Below are 23285 nucleotides of genomic sequence, written 5' to 3'. Positions count from 1 at the left end.
CAACACATCTGTTTTGGCTAATTTCTCTAATAAATACTTTATATCACTGTAGTTACATATCTGCCACCTTTTAGAAACTAATTTGGAGCAATTTTAACAATGATCTTCCAAATGGAGTGCATTAAACCAGTGTTTGGACTGATATTTTTTTCCAAAACAGAAAAATTACACTTGATCCTTATGAAATGAGGTAAACCAATGAAACAATCATTTTGAATATGTTTTAAAAGTACTCCTTGTTTGTTGGGTTTTTGGTGTCAGCATGTGATTTGTACATTTCAAATTTACGATATTTTTTTTGTCTTTAAACACATATTTGCAATAAGCAAGTATACAAAATTATAAAGAATATGATTTTTCTGATTTAATATGTAATTGACTGAAATATAAGGAACATCACCAGTTATTAAGAAAACTTGAATCTCTACTGATAAGGCCTAAATAAACATCAGTATACACACACAAGAATGTATTAACAATTATATAAACAATAAAAGTGATTATGTACAGTTAAAATTGGAAATATGAATAAACCATGTTTTATTTCAGACAACTCTGAAATCAAATTTATCCTAAAAATTATGAATTACATAAAGTTATATTTCTGCGGCTATTCTACTACTCTTCATTTAGATATGCAATCTTATTAAACATTTTCCCTCCAACACTAATATAATAAATGTGATCATTATTAGAAGCCTGATATAAACAGAATTACATTATTATTAAAGATAATAATGTAATTCTGCTGTAGTAGTAACAGTAAAAAAAAAAAAAGCTCACTAAGAGTTCTCCACGTTCACTATCAATCATTAACTTGAAAAAACACTTTAATAAATGTGTAAAACATGCAACCAGAAAACATTCAGATGTGGATAGTAGCAATATGAAAGCAACCCTTTATACACATTGTTAAATTAAATACTTATATACATTTAACAAGTCTTTATGATTTTTATTTATATACTGTTATAAAATATTCATAAAGAAAATTTATGAATATAAATTCATAATTATACAAAATAACTACATTAATCTGGTATTGAATTTAATAATAATAACACAATTATTAAAAGATAATAAAAAATATAAATATATATACAACCTGCCCTGCTGGAATTTGGACAGCTGGTGCACCTGGTCTTGTAGCAATCATCTGTGGTCCTATTCGAAGCTGGTTGCTAAACACAACCCTTGGAGCCAGGGTTTTTGGTGTAGCAATTCCTGGAGTACCTGTTCTAGCAGGCACCCCATACAACTGTACCCCAGGAATTATACTAGGATTTGTGACAACTTGGGTTACAACATTTAAAGGCTGTCCAGGCTGCTGTTGCACAGATTGAGTAGGTTTTGTTACTGAGATCACAGTTGCTTGGGCATTAGACACTTGAACAACACTAGGATTAACTGGAGATGGTGAATGTGATGCATCACTACTGTCAGAATGTACTAATGGAGGTGTTGGTCCATCTTTAATTACGACTTGTGATTTAAGTCCTATCTTATCTAATTGCTGTTTCTGTTCTAACTGGTCTCTGACAATCATTCTTGAAGAAAGTACTTGCTTGGCATTCACTGTATTCAAAATGGTAGTTTGATGCGAAGACAAGCTAGGATGTTGTGAAGAAAGTGAAGCTTGTTGCTGGGCGACATTAGGGATAAGTAAGTGTGGCTGCTGAGCAGCAACGTTTGCTAAATTGTGAATACCACTTATTGTGGCGCCACTTGTTGGTTGCATCGTCGTAACTGACGGCCTCGATATAACTGGGCCAGCAGTTGTCACTGCAATCATTGGTAATGGTACTGTTTGCCCGGAACTGTTTACGTTCAAACTAACGGCACCCGCGTTTCCATTCGGCACAGCAGCTATCTTCATATTGCCCCTTTGAAAATTGTGAGATTGTATAACACCACTACTTGTAGATGATGCATTTGTAGTTGTTCCAAAGTGCGTTACGGTTGACTGAGGTGTATACACAATCTTAATGTCGGAGTTACTCAAATGCCTTCCTGATACGGCAGAGTTCAGTAGCGCCTGTTGAGTCGTGCTAACTTGATTTATATAACCACTTGCAGGTAAGGCGCCGGCTAAAGTCACCATCACGGCATTCGCTAGAGTTTGAGAAGGTGCGGGAACAGAACTAATTCCCATTATCTGTGAATTTGATGGCAAAGTTTTGTTTGAGTTTGGAACTGAGTTTCCTTGATCCAGCAAAGTTCCCAATACTGTTCCATGTTTATCAGACAAACGTAAGTTTCTCTCCACAGCTGAGGAACTATTTACATGATTACTATTTATGGAACTAGATGCAATTTCTTGATTTGAAATATGAATACTTGCCGATGATAACTGCGATTCTAGAGATCCAACCAAAGCAGTCACTGCAGATTCGTCGACTTCCGAAGATAACATATCCTCCAACGATTTTGCCGACGCCATTTTGCACTTTACAACTGAAAAGTAAAACACGCATGCGTTCCCAGCGCAGATGCATCATGGGTAAATAGACGAGAAAATCTTTTAACACAGTTCATAAACAATGTTACGAGAAGCAGTACACGTCTCACCCTAGCTGTTGGGAAAGTGTGAATCTGCTCGCTAAACGAACAAATTAGAGAGCAGCTCGCTGTGAACGAAAAAAATTAAAAAGTCGTTATTTTTTTTGCATTTCAATAAAAAGTGCGAAGAAAAGTTATTTGAATCCTGTAAACGCATATTACTTAATATTTTTTTATACCTTGAAAAGAGTCCGAAATCTGCAGAGTGGACATCACGAGAAAGGCAATAGTCGATCTTGACTTTAAAAGTAAAATAATACACATATCACAGAATTGAACATTAAATACAGTCTTCCAACGAACTTGGCTTCACTCCGCAAAGCATATGGTGGATAATTTACGATCAGTCGGCTACGACCAATAAGAAGTAGTTATTCGGAAATTAGGACGTGAACACTGTTTCGGAGAAAATGACAGCGCCATCTTTCGACGCTTGTTGTTATTCTGTGGGCTACGGGTAGACAAACGCCCTTTCATGTCAGTTTGCGAAAGTTTTGGTTTAGTATTTACGAATCTGTCGCATCCTTCAGTATATTTGGGATTTTAGAGATATTTCATGATGAGTAGCGAGATTCCTTATTTAGGAAGCAAAATAAGCTTAATATCGAAATCAGAAATTCGATATGAAGGAATATTGTACACAATTGACACAAAAGAATCAACTGTAGCATTGGCTAAAGGTCAGTTGGCTTAACCCATTGTTTACTACTGCAGTCTTCAAAATTATATATTTCGCGTTTTAGACCACTTCTATTTAACGTTAACTGTTTATTACACCTTAGTTGTTTTTTTTTTTAGTTGTGACACCTGTCATGATTAAAAGTTATTTTTCTGTGTGTTTATAGCCAACTAGTTTTCTGGATTTGATTGCATGGCAACAATCCAATATTATATATTCAAGTTATCGTAAATTGGTTTCTTTGGAATTGGAGATAGCTGATTCAATAATAATAAAAAAAGTGATTGTGAATAAAACGTAAGACTACAAATTTAATCCACGTCCTCTCTGAACGTCAGAAAAATAACATCATTCTGAAGTACTTTCATTCCCTACAAGTTTTATAGGAATTGAAAGTTTCACAAAGGTGAAACAACTTACACAATATAACAGGTTTGTTTTACTGGTAATTCTGTTGATTATATTAATGCGTGACTTGCAGTTTTTGATTCAAAATCGACAAAAGTAAGTTAGATCAGAGTGAATATGGTGTTCAATCTAAGGCCATTTGATTACAAGTTCCGTATCATTTGTATGATAGGCAAATATTCTGAACAAAGTTTATAAGTGTTGGGTTTCGCCAAAACAAGTTAGTTTTCTTCATATTTTCGGAACGGGCATGCCTTTGATTACATAATGGAATATAAGCAATAACTCGTGTACATTATGATATTAAGATGTAACAATTTAATGGAAGAATATATACAGGTTCACTCATTCTATATAAATGTCTATGCTTATGGATCGTACCGTTGACCCCCGATAAATTTAGAAAAGAAAAAAAAATGGATGCTTAGTTAATCGCAAGGCTTGCTAACTGAAAAGATTCATAAACATTTCTACTAAAAAAGCGTGAAAACTGACAGATAGCCTGTTTAATACAGCTGTCGTGTTAATGAATACTTAACTGATAGTGCATAATGAAAAATATGCTTTTTTAACTATTGGCGCATCTAATCTAAAATTCATGCACTAAGTACACTACCCAACATGATTTTTACCTCCAGCAAATCAATGGTTGTTTCTGGTCAAGTTTTATGTATAGAATTTAAAATCAATCATAAAAATTTGCTATCAGACTCAGTTTTAAGATATAGATAGATAACTGGATTCTCTACAAAGATATCATTACTGTTTGAAATACAATTTTTAAACTTATTAACTTTTGTTTGTTTTGGTTATTGGGCTAAGTTCAGCAAGTACGTCATTACTGTTCTTGCAATATAGTGTATTTTGATTTTGATGCACTTTTCCAGACAAGTCAGTATTTTTATGAATGTTATTACACCATTCAACTGTTCAATATATAGTGTATGATAAACTACTCTACAAGAATTTACCTTCTGTTCAAATTTACCAGTTGCCTTTACTGTTTTTAGGTTAATGCATTGTTAAAATGGAGAAGACAAAGCACAGAACTTGTGTCAGTCACCCAGACAACTTCTGCTATGTTTGTGGACACTTAACCCCAAAAACTCAGAGGAAGAAAATATACAATGTCACAAAATTTGCATATTCATTATACTTCGGCTGCAAGATCGGTGACCAAGAAAAAAAATTGGACTCCATGTATCTATTGTATTACTTGTACAACGAACTTAAGGCTGTGGTTATATGGCAAGCCGAGAGCATTACCTTTTGCCCTCCCTATGGTGTGGTGCAAGTCCAAGAATCATTTCGAAGAGTGCTATTTCTGAATGACAAAAATAAAAGGTATTTCCAAAAAGTGCAAACACTGCATCAAATATCCCATCAGCAATTAGGCCAGTGCCACATGGTAAAGAACTGCCAGTACCTGTGCCACCAAAATCTTGGGGTACTGGAAGTAGTGATGAAGGTACAGAAGAAATAGTTTTACCAGATGTCGCGGAACCATGTACTTCACATAATTTGGACTACGAGCGAAAAAGAAAAGGCCCCCACACTACATTGAACAAGAAGAATTCAGAGACTTTGGCTTACCCAAAGAGAAGGCTGAATTACTTAGATTCAGACTACAACAGTGGAACTTACTCGCCAAAGGTACAAGCATTACAATATACCATAAGCGAAATGAAGAGTTTCAAGATATTTTGCAATGGAAAACAACATGTGTGTCTTCAAAGACATTGTTGGTCTTATGCACGAACTGAACGTTGATCACAATACCTCTGAATGGTGTTTGTTCATTAGTGCATCAAAGCTAAGTTTGAAAGCAGTATTGCTTCATAATGGAAATACTTTACCATTTGTAATTCTTTACCTTTTCCTCTTGTTCATGCTGTTGGCCTGAAAGAAACTTACAATAGTAAGTCTCAGATTCTTGCTGCTATACATTACAATGACTATGGTCGGAATATTTGTGGTGATCTCAAGGTGATTGGACTGCGTGTTGCATTGCAAGGTGGTTTCACTAAATACTGTTGTTCCTGTGTTTGTGGAGTCATGCAACAGCCAAACACTACGTCATACAACACTGGGACGAGAGAGAGATGAATATATTCCTGGCAAAAGCAATGTAAAGTATGTTCCATTGGTGGATCCACAAAAGGTTTTTCTTCCCCCTTTACACATCAAGCTTGGACTGATTAAGAATTTCACTAAGGCACTGGATAAAGAAAGCAGAGGATTTGCATATTTACTGAAAATGTTTCCAAATTTATCTCATGCAAAGCTGAAGGAAGGAATTTTCATAGGTCCTCAAATAAGAAAGCTCCGAAAAGATGAGAATTTCAAAGAAACCTGAATGATGTTGAACTGGCTGCATGGAGCCAGTTCAACACAGATTCCTCGGAAAGAGAACTATGAGCAACTGGTGATAAACTTGCTGAAATGTTACAAGAACGTGGGGTGCCGAATGTCATTGAAAATGCATTTCCTTCATTCTCATCTGGATTTCTTTTTTCTTTCCTGAAAGCTTAGCAGATGTCAGTGATAAACAAGGAGAGTGCTTCCACCAGGACGTATCTGCAATGGAAAAATGATACCAAGGTCACTGGGACTCTGCCGTGATGGGAGATTACTATTGGTTCCCTAAACAGGAAAGCAATCTGGAGTATAAAAGGAAATCAGACTGGGAAACATGTCTAATAACATATATTGTGTGTAATAATTTCAACCATGTATGCTGATATTGTATAAAAACAAGGAATTTAAAAAATGCGTACATCTTTTGATGTAGACGTGATAGAAATAAAAGATTGATATTTTCGTAATCAGGACATTAAGTTTGTTCAGAATAACCAAATTCTGTTCCAGAGGTATGACAAAAAAAAAAATTTTGTCAAGTAGTGTTATTAATCATTATTAAGAATATGTAGCAAATGTTCTTTCTGTAGTTACATATTTTTGCATGATTACTTAATAATCTTTCTAATACATGGTAATAGTTTTGTAATTCTTTTAACGTTCTTAATATACACAATGTTAACATAGGCATAAACAAGTTTTATGATGCTTTAGTGTTCTCTTCCCCAACTTACCAATTATCTGCTAAGAGAAAATGCCTTACCATTCAGTTCATCTACATTTATTTAAATGAATTGTTAGTTTAACTTCTGTTCTGGGGAAAATAATGGAGTCACTGGTTAAAGACTTGCTGAAATGTTAAAGAAGCATCGCAGGAACATCTAGACAAGACTGCAGTGAAAATTCAGACACAGCATGGGTTTGTTAAGGGAAAGTCTTGTCTGACATTCGATTGTATTCTAAGACGTTACAAAGGAACTGAATGCAAAAAATAATTTTGATATCAGGATGCTATTGCTGGTGCTCTGTGGCCATAGTTGTCCCTGCACCTGATAAATCCCTAGAACAACAATGATACTGTTGTGCATGGAAGACTACTGTACAAATTGAAGTGGCATGGTATTAAGGGCAAGTTGCTACAGTGGATCATAGGATTGTTGGGTGGGAGAAGATAGAATGGTAATCAATGGACACTGCTCTTCATGGACTAATGTTATTAGTGGAAGTCTCTCAGAGTTGGACCCATTGTTGTTTTATATATTTATAAATGATATTGATGAAGGTATATCAAGCTTAATATCCAAGTTGGCAGGGTTGTTAATGACAGCATGTAATTGCAACAGGATCTAGAAAATTTGGACAGATGAACTGAGAAGTGACAACTGAAGTTTAAACATTGACAAATGCAAAGTACTGCATATGGGTAACAGTAACTCCAGAGAAACATACCTGTGTGGTACTACACTCACAGTGGTAGAGAATGAAAAAGACCTGGGGGTAATTGTGCAGTCAGCTATGAAGTTTTTTAAGCAGAGCAGACATGTGCCTGAGCAGGTCATGGGGTCTTGTCAACTATATACTGGAATTTTGCTAGTGATAAGGATGTGATTATCCCTTTGTATAAGGCAATGGTCAGGCCATGCCTTGAATACTTTGTACAGGTCTGGAGGCCTCATTTTAGTAAGGATGTAGAGTTGCTAGCAGAGAAGGGTAACAAAGGGAGTCCTCTTACCAAGAAAGGCTTAGGTTTTGCAAATTGCAGCATCTGGACATTAGACACCTGCGAGGTGATCTGATTGTAGTGTATAAGCCCTTAAATGGTTTTAGCAAGTTCGGTGCTGATAGGATTCTTCTTGTTCACACCTTAGGGGTCATAAATTCAAATTTAGGAAAGACAGTTGTAGAATAGATGTGCAAAAATTTGCATTTAGTCTGTGGGTAGTTGATTGCTGGAACAAACTTCCATCTGTCGTTGTGTTGGTTGATAGCTTAAATAGATTCAAGGAAGAACTGGGCAAACTTATGGATGGATGAAATGGGAGTTTTTTTTTTTTTTTTTTTGGCTGATGCTGTATAATTATGCTTGCTTTCTTGTGTCATATGCCTCTACTAATGCTAATTGAAACTGGAATTCAGCTGGATGCCCTTCCATTTAATTTTCATCTATATTCATTTTAGGCAGTAGTAGATTTCAAGAGACTATCTCTTGATATGAAAACAGTGTAAAAAACCTGCACTCATACCCAGGACCAGACATATATTCTGATCATAATAATGGATATGGGTTAAATTAAAGGAATAAGAGGGACAAAGAAAGATGGAATGAAGAGAATAAGAAGAATATTAATAGGGAAAGAAATTAAAAGAGGAATTGGAGAAATTGAAAGGTTAATTTCACACAGAGATGATCTGATGGATAAGTTTAAGAGGTAGTATTAAGAATATAGCTATAAGAAATAACAGTGAATCACCATAATTTATCCGAAATAAACTACAAAAGTTCTATGAATGGCATCGACTTAACTCGTCATGAAGGAATTGTTACAATATGAGATACAATTAAATCAATGCCATTCATACTACTTGTGTAGTTTATGTTTATTTTGGATAAATTATGGCGATTTCAGTGCTATTTTTATAGTGTATTGCCAATCTGAAACATATTACGCCTTATAGCATTTCTCTATAAGGCGTAATATGTTTCTCTATAAGGCGTAATATTTCTTTATTCAAGTCAATGGGGAGGAAGAGGGCGAGGCAAATACATCACTACAAATGCAATTAATTATTGACAGCTGCATCCATAACGTCAACCAACTTTATGCACGTGCTTCCCTGTCTAACGTTTGATGTTCCATTGTAATGTTTTTTTGTATATTAATGAATATTGTATATTTGTAAATACAATATTTTAGTCCTGCTCTTTGGGATGCACCAATATTCCTCATGTATTATGAAACCCAAAGCAAAAGGCCTTTTCATAAGTGACCTATGTAAATGCAGGTAAATAATTATGTAGTGATATTTATTCAACCTTGAGAATGCTGCACGCTACAAATGCACAGGTAAATAATTGCCTAGGTCATTTCCTGATTAGATATCGATCATAGTGACAGTATTTTTTGTTTGGCAGCACTTCCACGTTTTTACTCAGTGTACAATACTCTGCATAAGGCCAGGGTGTTGTTTTGTGAAGTATTAGTGTGAGTTGTGGTTGTTCCTCTGGCCACTTAGCCTTGGGGAACCTGTAGAAAGCCACTAATGCTCTGGCGGGGTGAACCCTGGTGTAGCCTAGGCATCCAAGGAGAGCTCAAAAAAAAATTTTTTTTATTGGAAAGGAGATAATGGGTCTCGAGATAGGAAGAGGGTGGGATGAAAGGAGCAGAGAACAGAGGGGGGGTAATAGTTGAGGCACTTGCCTGATTTGAAAGGGGAGATAGTATGGGATGCCTATCCTGGTTCAGAGGTTTGGAGTTGAAAGTCGGTGGTGGAGTGAGCCACCATGCAGAAGTGCGTAGGGGCCACCCAGGGTGGGGGAAAGAGATTCAACCACCCCAGGTGGTAGGAATAAAAGAACATAGGGAAAGAGACTGTGTTTTTTGCAGCTCTGGCCTTGGGGTTATCCTAATGGCCAGTGTCAGCATCCCACACCATGCCAGCTAGGAAAAGCTACAGCATGTTTGTCAGCTTGGATAACCATGAGCACCTGCATAGCCATCAGTCTGTCCAGTGAAGAGGCTAAGATAGAACATGCAATTAATAAGTTTCATTCACACAATTTTACCTTTTATAGTTTTTTCTTATAATTTCTATTTTCTTTTATATATTAGGTTAGATATTGATCAGTGTGTTTCAACAGGTGTGTCTTTTACATAGAAAAGATTTGACATACTCCGTCATACTTGTACATATTACGTAGAAAAGCGTGCCCGGGGGTTGCCGAGTAGGGGGCAAAGCCCCCTAGTAGTTTATTAATATTAAGAATATAGCTGAAGAGGAAGTAGAATATAGTTGAGGGTAAGATCTAATAACCCACTGGTTGGTAGAGCACATGATAAAGGAAACAGTGGAAATGGAAAAATACTAATACCAAAGGTGGCAGGAGTAGGCATAGAAAGATTCACAATGACATGGACAAGTTATAAATAAGATTAGAGGGATGAGTTTTGTAATGAATTAGAAGTTAGAAAGGTTGCGAAGATGAAATTTATTTTGAGGAATACAAGCATGGAGCAAAAGGGAAGAGCTCAGAGTGTTATAGAGGAAAGAATAGAAAGGTACTAAGAAAACCAGAGGAGATGGTTGGAATATATAAAAGGCAGTTATATGGGCCTTTTGAGCAGCAGGAAGACAATGGTTTTGATAATATAAGAATAATGAATCGAGACAGCTTGGGTCCAGTCATAATGGAACAAGAGGTAAATGCAGCATTAAAGAGAATAAGGCAATGGGTATTGATGGAATTCCAGGAGTTTATAAAATTACTGGAAAGTGGGCTTAAACAGAATTATGTAGATTAATGTATGAACAAGGCCAAAAGAATTTAAGACTATAATAATGATACAAGTAGAAAAGAAAAGCTGTAGTAAAATATAAATATTTTAGAACTATAAGCTGGTTTGGTTCTGCATGTAGCAAAGATAATACTAAGATTTCCTCCATCCTTTTAATATTGAATGGAAGGATGGAGGACAGTTTGGTTTAGGGAAGGGAGGGGAGCAAGGTGCGATGAGAATGTGACACCTAGAAGTGAACAAAGATATATGTACAAGAAAGCCTCATTGCATTAATTCATCACTGTTTGTCTATGCACACCATCCACAATAGCTCATATTGTTTACTTTGTGTTTACTGAGAACATCTCAAATTTTTTGTAAATTTAATTGGGACCATAATGTTACCTTCAATTATAAATATTTTCAAGAATATTTTTAAAAATCTAAAAATATCTTCAGATGTTTTAATAGGAATAAGGAGGTGATTATTCCTTTGTATAAGGCAATGGTCAGGCCACACCTTGAGTACTGTATACTGGTCTGGAGGCCTCATTTCAAGAAGGATGTAGAGCTGCTGGAACGAGTACAGAGAAGGGCAACAAGATTAGTAGTAGTAGTAGTAGTAGTGGCACCTGATGCAAGAAAGCAAGTGTAGGAGCTTATGCAGCAACAGCCAAAAAAAAAAAATCACACCATACCCTCCAATTGCCTGTCCAGTTCCTCCTTAAATTTATTTAACCTATCAACTTCCACAACGACAGATGGAAGTTTGTTCCAGCAATTAACCACCCGCTGGCTAAAGGCAAATTTCCGCACATCTATTCTACATCTATCCTTTCTTAATTTGAACTTATGTCCCCATAGGTTCGTATTCTGAACAAGTGGGAGGATCCCATCAGAATTCAGCGTGCTCAACCCATTCAAGGCCTTATAGACCTCAATCAGATCACCGCGCAGGTGCCTAGTCTCCAGCCACTGCAATTTGCAGAACTTAAGCCTCTCTTGGTAAGAGGATCCCTTCATTCCCCTCACCAATCGTGTTGCTCTTCTCTGTACACGCTCAAGCAAATCTACATCCTTCCTAAAATGAGGCCTCCAGACCTGTACGCAGTACTCAAGGCGTGGCCTGACCATTGCCTTATACAGAGGGACAATCACCTCCTTTTCCCTGCTAGCAAAATTCCTATATACATTGACAAAACCCCATGACCTGCCCTAGCAGCCTGTCTACATTGCTCAGAAAACTTCATATCTGACTGCACAATTACTCCCAGGTCTTTTTCATTTTCTACCACCTTAAGTGTAGTACCACACAGTTGGTACGTTTCTCTGGGGTTACTTCTACCCATATGCAGTACTTTGCATTTGTCAAGGTTAAACTTCAGTTGCCACTTCTTAGCCCATCTGCCCAAATTATCTAGATCCTGTTGCAGTAGCACACTGCCATTACTGTCATTAACAACCCTGCCAACCTTCGTGTCATCTGCAAACTTCGACATTAAGCCTGATATACCTTCATCAATATCATTGATAAATATACAAAACAACAGTGGACCCAACACCGAACCCTGTGGGACTCCACTAATAACATTAGTCCACGAAGAGCAGCACCCATTGATTACCACCCTCTGTCTTCTCCCACTTAACCATCCTTTTATCCATTGTAGCAACTTACCCTTAATACCATTCTGCTCCAATTTGTACAGTAGTCTTCCATGCGCAACAGTGTCAAAAGCTTTCCTGAAATCCAAGTATATGATATCAAAATTATTTTTTGCATCCAGTTCCTTTGTGACCACATCATAATAACCAATCAAATTTGTCAGACAAGACTTTCCCTTAACAAACCCATGCTGTGTCTGAATTATTGCTGCAGTCTTGTCTAGATGATCCTGCAATGCATCTTTAACCAGTGACTCCATTATTTTACCCGGAACAGAAGTTAAACTAACTGGTCTGTAATTATTCGTGTCACCCTTCGAACCTCCTTTGTGAATTGGGGATACATTTGCACATCTCCATTAGTGAATGGAACAAAGGGTTGCTCTTATGAATAAAGGCTTAAGTTTTGCAAATTAGTGTCTGGAGACCAGGCACCTGTGAGGTGATCTGATAGAGGTGTATAAAGCCTTGAATGGTTTGAGCATGCTCAATGCCGATGGGATTCTTCCTCTTGCTCAGAATAACCACGTGAGAGGGCATAAATTCAAATTGAGGAAAGATAGATGTGCGGAAATTTGCCTTTAGCCAGTGGGTAGTTGGTTGGTGGAACAGACTTCCATCCCTTGTTGTGGAAGTTGATAGCCAAAATAAATTTAAGGCTCAGCTGGACAAGTATTTTAAACGAATGGAGGGGTGAAATGGGAGTGGTTTTTTTTTGCTGATGCTGCATAAGCTTGCTTTCTTGCATCATATGCCTCTACTAATGCTAATACACTTCTTGCAGTTATAAATTTTCTAATGAAGTTTGTATGTAAGTGGAAATCTATGCCTTGCTTAACATCTTATGACATCTAAGTGGTCTGCAACAGCAACTGACTTTTTGTGTTAGAAAACAAAAAGGCTAAAAACATGATACTGAGCAAAAATTAAACATTATTTGAAGCCGGTTGGCATTGCATGAGATTTATGAATGCTGCCAACCTCAGTAGGCCTGCTTGTAAAAAAGTTAAAAAAAAAAAAATCAGCAGTATTTAGAAATGTTGCACAAAATGTTACTTCAGTGGGTGCCACCAAAGTAACAAGAAAATGTTATAGAAAGAATAGCCATATGGATTGAGGATATAAATCAACAACATATGCCCATTAGTATGAGGATCGTTATGGACAAAGCACCAAGTTTACAAATGAGCAAAAATTGCAAATGAAGTTTATAATGTTAGTCATGGATGGTGTGATCACTTTAAATGTAATTTCCTATTGCAAAGAACTTAAAGGGAAAGAAATGAAAATAAAAATAAACAAAAATCAGTTTTTTCTTTAAGAAAAATGAAGCCACAGTATCACAGTCCTTGAAATAAACTGGTGTCTTTATTTATACCTTACATTACATGGTTTATACTAAGGAGAAAAACAGTTAGCAGCTCAAGGATACAAATTGTGGGGAAGAGAGAAGGCAAAAATGCACATGGAGTGAAGAGGAGAATCAGCTGCCAATTGTTATTTTTTTATTTCGTAATATTTTTATACTTTATTAAAAGTGTTCTTAAAGAACATTTGTGCTTAGTATAAATACTTTTTACACACGCGTTTTTTTTTTTTTTTTTTTTTTTTTTGCCTTTTGGAATATATCTTTTGTGCAATACATGTTATTTGCAAATCAATACATACGAAGGCGAGCATAACTGAGGTGAACAGCAAGGCTTCCTGTACGTTTTATAGATTTTGAGAAGGCTTTTGATTAAGTTAAGTTCCTTAATTTACTGGAAAGGGATTGGAAGGACAGAAGAATGTTAGTAGATTATATGGGGACAAAAATTAATTAGAACATGGTGATACTGATAGTGTAGAGATAGGAAGTAATGAAGTTGGTTTTGTCTGCATTTATCTTTATTTAATACATATGTAGAAGGAAGGGAGAAAGAAAAATTTAATAAAGAAAATATAAAAGGGAAGAATTGTATGGTGGGGAGAGTTATATTTGCAGATGATATAGCATTGGTGGCATATTCTAAAGAAGGATTTCAGAAATTTGTTTATAGGCTAAAGGAAAGTTATGATAGGTTTGCTATGAGAATAAATATTGAAAAGACGAATGTTATGAAATAGAAAGGCATGAGTCAAATACAGAAATAGAAGGGGGAGGAAGAATATAACAGGTGAGTATAGACATTTGAGAAACCTGATGATGAAAGAAGCAAGGAATGTGTGGGCGATTTGGAATTGGTTTAAGAAAAAGACTGGTACAATATAGTGTGGAACAGAGACATGGACATTGAAAATAGATATTAAGAGATCGGAAGGTTGAAATTTGGGAAGAGGATGGAAAAGATAAGATAGGTTGGTGAAGTGTGAAATTGAGGAAGGTTTGAGAAAGGTAGATGAGAATATGTTTGATTGAAATAATCAGAAGGCAGGTGAAAATTTGGATTGGACGTGTTATGAGGTGAGGGATTGATGAACAATGTAATGGAGGGAAAAAAATTGAGTGGTAGATACCCAGAAACACATCATTCAAGTCTCCTTGCAAGTACTTAGTTTCCGAGCACAGAAATTTGCAGAACCAGTCTTTTGTGGTAAAAGTATCTCTTTCTGTTTTTGACCAGTCTGGTTGCTCTTTTCTGCATCCATTCCAAGAGATCCACATCATTTCTTAAAATGAGGCTTCCAGGTGAAGAGGATAGCTGAGGTATGTAGAAGGGGTTGCTGAGTTTAAGCTTGGACCTGCCCTTGGCAGAACACTCAATATTCTGCCTGATGAAGATAAGGAACATACTAACAAACTTCACTATATTATTGGGAAAGCAGTAATTCAATACTGTTGACATTTTGGAAATGTATGATTATTTACAAAACCATCAGTGATAATGAACTGCTGTCTTGGCACTGTAGTGTAGGTCACTTGTAACTCTTTGATGTTGTTTCTTCAGTCCAGTTTTCCTAACATTGAAGTTATTTTCCTTGCTGAATTTAATGTTTACAACTCCAGATGGCTTCCATTTTCTAGTCACGTGGACCCAGCAGGTCACGATGCTGAGACTTTTGTAATTACACTTGACCTTGCTCAGATTTTTAATTTACCTACCAGAATACTAAATAATCTTAAGCACACAGCCAACATTCTTGATCTTTTTCTCAAATGCAACCCTTCCAGGTACACCTCAGCTGTGTACCTGGAAGGGTTCTGTGTGGTTTTCCAGTAAATGCACTAAGGCTGTCCAAGATAAGAATTTTGTATATTAGCAACAGTAGTAGTAGTAGTAGTGGTGGCATGTGATGCAAGAAAGCAAGTGTATGAGCTTATGCAGCATCACCCAAAAAAAAATTACACCATTCCCTCCAAATGCCTGTCCAGTTCCTCCTTAAATTTATTTAACCTATCAACTTCCACAACGACAGATGGAAGTTTGTTCCAGCAATTAACCACCCGCTGGCTAAAGGCAAATTTCTGCACATCTATAGAGGGGAACAGGTATCCTGTGTGTTATCAGACACTCAGCCTAAAACACTGATGGATCCAATATCTCTCTATTACAGAAGATTTAGGAGAAGTCCGGTTGGCCTGCCTCCCTAAAATCCACTCATGCACACCTTCTCGATGGTAAGCCCTGTTACGTCACGTAGGTGGCAACGAACGTGTAGAGTGGTTCTCTTCAAGACGCCTGGTCAGCATGAAGAGGAAAAGACCAAACCCTCCAGCAATGAGAGCACAACAATACAAATGGCCCTCAGTCCCCAGCAGCTTTCACTCTCCCTCTTACGGCAGCGAGAGGATCAGAGTGGAAGCAGAGGGTGCTAAGAATCTCTGGGTACGACCAGGCTGCCATGCACGGAAATTGAACTTGGCCTGTTATAACGTACGATCACTCATCGGTGAAGAGAGGATATTAGAGCTGGAAAAGGAATTAGAAAATGTGAATTGGAATATCATCGGTTTGGCTGAAACAAGAAGAAGAAATGAATCACTTATAAGTTTATCAAGTGGAAATCTGCTGTACACCAATGGAAACAGTGAAAGGAGTGAAGGTGGAGTTGGGTTTCTGATCCATAAAGATTTTAAAAACAACATTTTGGAATTCAAAAGTACATCACCAAGGGTGTCAAGACTAATACTCAAGATTTCTAAGAGGTACAAGCTAAAGATTATAATGATTTATGCACCAACATCGAGCCATGATGATGAAGAGGTTGAAGAAATGTACACTGAAATTGAGAGTCTTCTAGATGAGCAGAAAACCCACTACACTATTATTATGGGAGACTTCAATGCTAAGGTTGGAAAAAGGCAAAACAGCGCAGAAAGAGGAACTATAGGAAATTTTGGAATTGGTGAAAGAAATAAAAGAGGTGAAAGACTTGTGGAATTTGCAGAATCTCAAGGACTGTCAGTAATAAACACTTTTTTCAAGAAAAGGGTGAACAGAAAGTGGACATGGAAGAGTCCAAATGCATTAACAACTAATGAAATCGACTTCATCCTCACTAACAGAAGATATATTGTGAATGATGTTACCGTCCTGAATAAGGTAAATGTTGGAAGTGATCACAGAATGGTAAGATGTACACTTGATATAGGAAAGGAAAGGAAAAAACTGACTCGAGTAAATAATACAAAGGTCTTTGAAATAACAGAGGAGGAGAAAAGGCAGTATGTACTGGAACTTAAGAACAAGTTTGAGCTTCTGCAGACTGCTCAGGACCAAGATATCGACGAGGAATATTACAACTTTCTGAAAGTGATAAAGCCCAAGAAACCTATAGGGAAACAGAAATCCAAAGAAGAAAAAATTAGTCAAGAAACACTTGTCATGATGAACCAAAGACGACAAATGAAGAGCAAGAAAAACACTGACAGGGAGAAAATTGAGTATACTGAGTTATGCAAAGCCATTAGAAAGAGACTCAGAGAGGACATAAGAAGATTTAACACAAGAAAAGTAGAACAAGCATTAAGGGAAAACAAAGGATTTAAATCAGCAGCCATGAGCAGTAATACAGAAAGACAAATGATACTGAAACTGAAGAATAGCGATGGTGTACTTATAAACAGCAGAGAAGGCATAATTCAAATAGCAGAAGACTACTATAGAGAATTATACAAGGAGCGAGGGAATGATACCAGCAGTGGGGAACATGGATTGCAAAGTAGCAACACATACGACATACCCGATATTCTTCCTGATGAGGTAGAACATGCATTGAAGAAAATGAAGAATCGGAAAGCCCCGGGGGAAGATGAAGTTACTGTAGAGTTGTTAAAATTGGGAGGAAGAGACATAACACAAAAACTGGCAAGGCTCTTCACAAAGTGCATTAGAAAAGGTGTGATGCCTAAGCAATGGAATAATGCAATCATAGTTTTGCTGCATAAGAAAGGAGATAAATCAGAAATTGGAAATTATAGACCAATTAGCTTGTTATCCCATATCTACAAGTTGTTCACAAGGGTCATTACTAACAGATTAGAAAGAATACTTGATGAGAATCAACCGAAAGAGCAAGCTGGCTTTAGGACAGGATTCTCAACTACGGATCACCTTCACGTAATATCACAGCTAATGGAGAAAGCAAATGAATATAAAACACCATTATGCCTGGCATTTGTGGATTTTGAAAAGGCATTTGACTCCATACAGCATAAGGCAATGTTTCGGGCACTGGAAAGACAAGGCATAGATACTCCATATATTATGATTTTGAAGAAAGTATATGAGAGTGCTACATCCTTTATTAGACTAGACAAAGACAGTCGCAAATTTAAAATCGAGAAAGGAGTTCGACAAGGAGACACAATATCTCCGAAGCTGTTTACTGCTGCCCTTGAGGAAGCTTTCAGAAGATTAGACTGGTCGCAGAAAGGAGGCAATGTGAACGGAGAGTACCTAAACCATTTACGATTTGCAGATGGCATTGTGGTCATAAGCCACGATCCCAAAGAATTAGAGGAAAATCTTAATCAGTTATTCAAAGTTAGTAAGGATTTTGGACTCAAGATGAATATGGCTAAAACAAAAGTAATGATGAACAAGTATGCCACGGAAAGGGAAATAATGATTGAAGGAGCAGTAATTGAAAAGGTGGAGTCATATACTTATCTGGGACAAGTTATTAGCTGTAATAATGATAAATGGCTGGAAGTCAAGAGAAGAATAAATTTTGGATGGATAGCATTCAGGAAATATAGTCACATACTGAAGAGCAATATCCCAGTTTGTCTGAAACGTAAAATAATGATCAATGTATACTCCCCACCATGACTTATGGAAGTGAAACTTGGGCACTCACCAAAAGAATGGAAGAGAAGCTAAGAACTACACAGCGAAGAATGGAACAAATTATATTGGGAATCAGACTGTTAGATAAAAGAAACACATGGATTAGGCAGCAAACTCAAGTAAAGGACATTCTTATCAAAACTAAAGAACTAAAATGGTCTTGGGCAGGACACATAGCTCGAAGACATGATGGCAGATGGACTAAGAAAATAACAGAATGGTACCCAAGAGGAGCTAGAAGAAAACCTGGAAGACAAAGGCGGAGATGGATAGATGAAATTCATGAGTTTTTGAGTAGTAAATGGATGGCCAGTGCTCAAAACAGAAGGAACTGGAAAGTTGCTGGAGAGGCCTTCATCCTGCAGTGGATTGAAAATGGCTGATGATGATGATGATGATTCTACATCTGTCTTTTCTTAATTTGAATTTATGCCCCCTTAGGTTCGTAATCTAATATTGCAATTGTCCGATATCCAAATCTCCAGGTTCATTTTCTGCTTATGCCAAACTCGCAACATTTCTAAAGCACTTACTTATCAGTCCAAACTAGATTTTTGAACAGACTAAGAGTAAAAAATTTGCTTCTTATCCAAATGGTAGTTGAGCATTCTGGTCTCTTGCTAAAGCTATTGGCCACAACTTTTGGCCATCTCTACTTCCACCTCTGTTAAAACTTGATGGTTCTATTGCCACTTCAGCTAAAGATAAAGCCGACTTGCTAGCATCCTACTTTTCTTCTAACTCTTATATTGATGGTCTTGTTATTTCAGTTTCCAGTTCACTCTGTTCAGTGTCTCCTGTAGTCTCACTGAAGTGGTACAGGAAGTACCACAACACATCCGAGAATAATCTGTATTCATTAAGAAATTACAGGCAGATTACACTCCACTTAGGTTTAAGTGCTCATTATTTCACACATATCGAGTCCTTGAAAATGGGGAAACAAAGCTAGAGGATATTGAACTAGCAGTTCTGTATGGATTTCTTGGCAGAAGGAAAGAAGATAATTATGAATCTCTGGTGTCAATCTTACTACAGTATATAAAGGTATACTGCACCTGATGTCTTTGAAAATTAATTTTCTTCTTTCCCATCTCAGTTTCTTCCTCAGAATTTCAGCATTGTAAACGATGAGCAAGGAGAATGCTTTCATCAGGACATATCCTCAATGAAATAGTGGTACCAAAGTTTCTGGGATACCACCATGATGTGAGATATCGTTGGTTTCTCAAGAGGGACAGCAAAATATATTAAAAGAAAAAGTCTTTGAGTGACAAACATTTGTAAGGAAATAAAATGTATGCAGTGAATTATACAAATATGTTTGATTGAAGTATTTTAAAATTGACTCATTTTTAAGATAGCATATGCTTCGCCAACCTGCACTGGACCAGCGTGGCAGATTATAGTCCATATCCCTCAGCATGAATTGTTGAGGAGGCTTCCATTCTGCAGTGGGTTGATAAGGGCTGCAGTTTATGCTTTATTATATGATAGTTGAAATTGGTCATTCATTAAGTTACTAAAATTTCAATATATCTTTTAATGGAAACATGAGAGAAAGAGCATTTTAGTATTTTTAGAGTCAGCAGGTCAATTTCAGGTTCCCTCAGAATCTGCAACTTTTGCTCTGCTGATATGATATATATCTACCAACAGAGCAAAAATATATATATATATATATATTTTTTTTTTTTTTTTTTTTTGGCCAGTGTAATTTCTCTAATGCTTCCTTAAATTTATTCAAACTATGACTAGGTGGTAGATGACTCTCATCAACCGGTGAAATACCACCACTTTGCTTATTGGAGGCTTGAAGTGGTGGAACCCATGTTTAGTCTCCAGAGCTAAATTCCAGTCAACCTTTCCCCATCTCTTCCATCATGCAGTACGATTGATGACTTTTGAAGTTATGTTGAACATCGTGGCGAGATCCAATATTCCTTACATTTCGAGGGTACAGCTCTAAAACGGTGTTCGCAGGCCGGCCGCTAGTTAGTACACTGGACCGAACCTATTGGTAACTCTCTAGGAGGCTTCCGGATCAGCTAGTGTATAATCTTGCTACCTCTACTCTGCCAGATAGTGACTAGAGGGAGTCCAAGTAGTGTGTATGCGGGGAGCATTGTCGAGGCCACGTTATGTCAAGGATCTGGGTATATTCTTACCACGTGTACGCCATATCCAAAAATTTCATTACTTCATACAGCATGTCCCACCCACTTTTTCTTACTATTGAATACACCATGAATTGTCAAAATAATAGAGCAAGCTTATCTGCAAAAAGATCTAAACCTCCCAAGGACTTCCTAATTCATTTCACAATATATGTGGTCTCAATTCTAATCCCAACGATGTCCATTTCCACTTGCAGTCTGCCAAACCCCGTGTACTTTTTATGACAGAATCTCAGTTATCGGTTGACTCAACTACTGCTCATCTCAGATGCCCAAATTATTCGCTGTATTATTCCTTTCGCCTCAAAGGTGGTACTTGTGCATATGTCCGTTCAGATATTTCCTGTCAGAGACTTGGATATTTGGAATCTTCTCTGGCTTAAAATCTCTCTACCTCATTGTGTCAAATTCATCTGTTGTCTCTACCGTTCTCCCAACTCCACTAATCACTTGGAGCTCTTTGACTTCCTCTCTTTGCAACTTGACTTTCTCCAGTCCAACTTTCCTAACAGTGAGGTAATTTTCCTTGGTGATTTTAATGTTCACAACTCCAGCTGGCTTCTGCTTTCTAGTCACACCGACCCAGCAGGTCGAGATGCTGAGGCTTTTGCAATTACTAATGACCTAGCACAGATTGTTCATTTACCTACAAGAATTCCGGACAATCCTAATCATACAGCCAATATGCTTGATCATTTTCTCACAAACAACCCTTCTAAGTACACGGTTGAAGTGAGAGGTCCTTTAGGCACTTCAGATCACAACTTGGTGATTGTCTCTTCTCCAATGGAACCTTTATCTCATGGCTATTCCCAACCTATTCCCATTCGAGTCATTATAGGCCTAATGACTCGAATGAGTACAATGAACAATTGTACAGAGAAATAGAGTGGGCCAGTAAATCAGAATGTCTTATAATGGGGGATTTTAACTTCCCAGATATTGACTGGAACTTGTGGGTTGGTCACTCACACACTAGTCAGACTTTTGTGGATTTATTGGATGATTGTTTTCTGCAGCAGCATGTTCGAGAGGCAACCAGAGAAAGTAATACTCTTGATCTGGTTATCAGCAGTGATCATTCGTGTATTAAGAATTTGCAGATAAAGGAACCACTAGGTGGCAGTGATCACAGTGTGCTGAAGTGGGATTTACTCAAAGAGGTAACTACCGTCAGGGGTAAAGGAAAGGGTTTTTGCTTCCGTAAAGGGGAGTACAGTGGTCTCAGACAGTTTTTAAATTCTGTACAGTGGGATCGACTGACGATGTTACAAACAGTAAATTCTAAGTGGGAAGCATTCAAGGAATTAATCTTGGAAGCTACTAGACCTTTCATACCGATGAAGAAATATTGTTCAAGGTTTAGGCCTAAATGGTTATCAAATGAACTAATGAGACTCGTGACAGAGAAGAAAAATGCATGGGATGCATATAAATTATCAGGCGACGCAGAAGCCTGTAGCAGATATAAGCTAGTCTGTAATCAGGTCACAAAGGAGGTTCGGCAGGCAAAGGCGGATTACGAGAAATCTTTGGCAAAAGATGCTAAGAAAAACAGCAAGGATTTCTTTACTTATATAAACTCTAAAAGGAAGGGGCTGAATATGATTGGTCCACTTGACATCGATGGTTCGACTGTTGATGATCTGCTCAGATAGTAAACAAACTGAATGAGTATTTTGCATCTACATTCACACGTGAGGAATCATTACAGTTTGAAAATGGAAGAAGGTTATCAAATTCTAGCAGTGTGCTTAAAGATTTTGTAATAACTGAGAGCAAAGTGGAGGAGAAATTGTTGAAGTTAAACATAAGAAAGGCACCTGGGGCGGATGGAATCTATCCAGTTATATTAAAGGAGGCGGCAAAGCAACTAAGCAAACCCTTAGCCATAATTATGAGAGCATCCTTGGATTCAGGGGAGGTTCCCACGGACTGGAGATGTGCAAATGTATCCCCAATTCACAAAGGAGGTTCGAAGGGTGACACGAATAATTACAGACCAGTTAGTTTAACTTCTGTTCCGGGTAAAATAATGGAGTCACTGGTTAAAGATGCATTGCAGGATCATCTAGACAAGACTGCAGCAATAATTCAGACACAGCATGGGTTTGTTAAGGGAAAGTCTTGTCTGACAAATTTGATTGGTTATTATGATGTGGTCACAAAGGAACTGGATGCAAAAAATAATTTTGATATCATATACTTGGATTTCAGGAAAGCTTTTGACACTGTTGCGCATGGAAGACTACTGTACAAATTGGAGCAGAATGGTATTAAGGGTAAGTTGCTACAATGGATAAAAGGATGGTTAAGTGGGAGAAGACAGAGGGTGGTAATCAATGGGTGCTGCTCTTCGTGGACTAATGTTATTAGTGGAGTCCCACAGGGTTCGGTGTTGGGTCCACTGTTGTTTTGTATATTTATCAATGATATTGATGAAGGTATATCAGGCTTAATGTCGAAGTTTGCAGATGACACGAAGGTTGGCAGGGTTGTTAATGACAGTAATGGCAGTGTGCTACTGCAACAGGATCTAGATAATTTGGGCAGATGGGCTAAGAAGTGGCAACTGAAGTTTAACCTTGACAAATGCAAAGTACTGCATATGGGTAGAAGTAACCCCAGAGAAACGTACCAACTGTGTGGTACTACACTTAAGGTGGTAGAAAAT

At 37.3% G+C, this 23285-nt stretch overlaps 2 protein-coding genes across 3 annotated transcripts in view; one reads left to right on the top strand and one right to left on the bottom strand.

Moving 5' to 3' along the window:
• LOC150082442 (transcription initiation factor TFIID subunit 4B-like) overlaps nt 1-2474 on the bottom strand; it is a 341032-nt gene extending 338558 nt beyond the window's left edge. The window contains exon 1 of the mRNA XM_090377748.1: nt 1106-2474. Within this exon, the coding sequence (XP_090233874.1) occupies nt 1106-2440 (1335 nt within the window). The 5' untranslated portion in view covers nt 2441-2474. The remainder of the gene's footprint in view (nt 1-1105) is intronic.
• A 418-nt stretch (nt 2475-2892) lies between these two features.
• tral (LSM14 family protein trailer hitch) overlaps nt 2893-23285 on the top strand; it is a 244125-nt gene continuing 223732 nt past the window's right edge. For both annotated transcript variants that reach the window (XM_090378611.1, XM_090378612.1), the window contains exon 1: nt 2893-3239. In XM_090378611.1, the coding sequence (XP_090234737.1) occupies nt 3116-3239 (124 nt within the window). In that variant the 5' untranslated portion in view covers nt 2893-3115. The remainder of the gene's footprint in view (nt 3240-23285) is intronic.

This window comes from Mastigoproctus giganteus, chromosome 7 (genome assembly GCF_048544385.1).
Source record: "Mastigoproctus giganteus isolate SK-2022 chromosome 7, ASM4854438v1, whole genome shotgun sequence".
NCBI classification, from domain to species: domain Eukaryota; kingdom Metazoa; phylum Arthropoda; class Arachnida; order Uropygi; family Thelyphonidae; genus Mastigoproctus; species Mastigoproctus giganteus.
The sequence above is the reverse complement of the archived record's forward strand: the minus strand, read 5'-3'. Positions and strand labels throughout refer to the sequence as shown.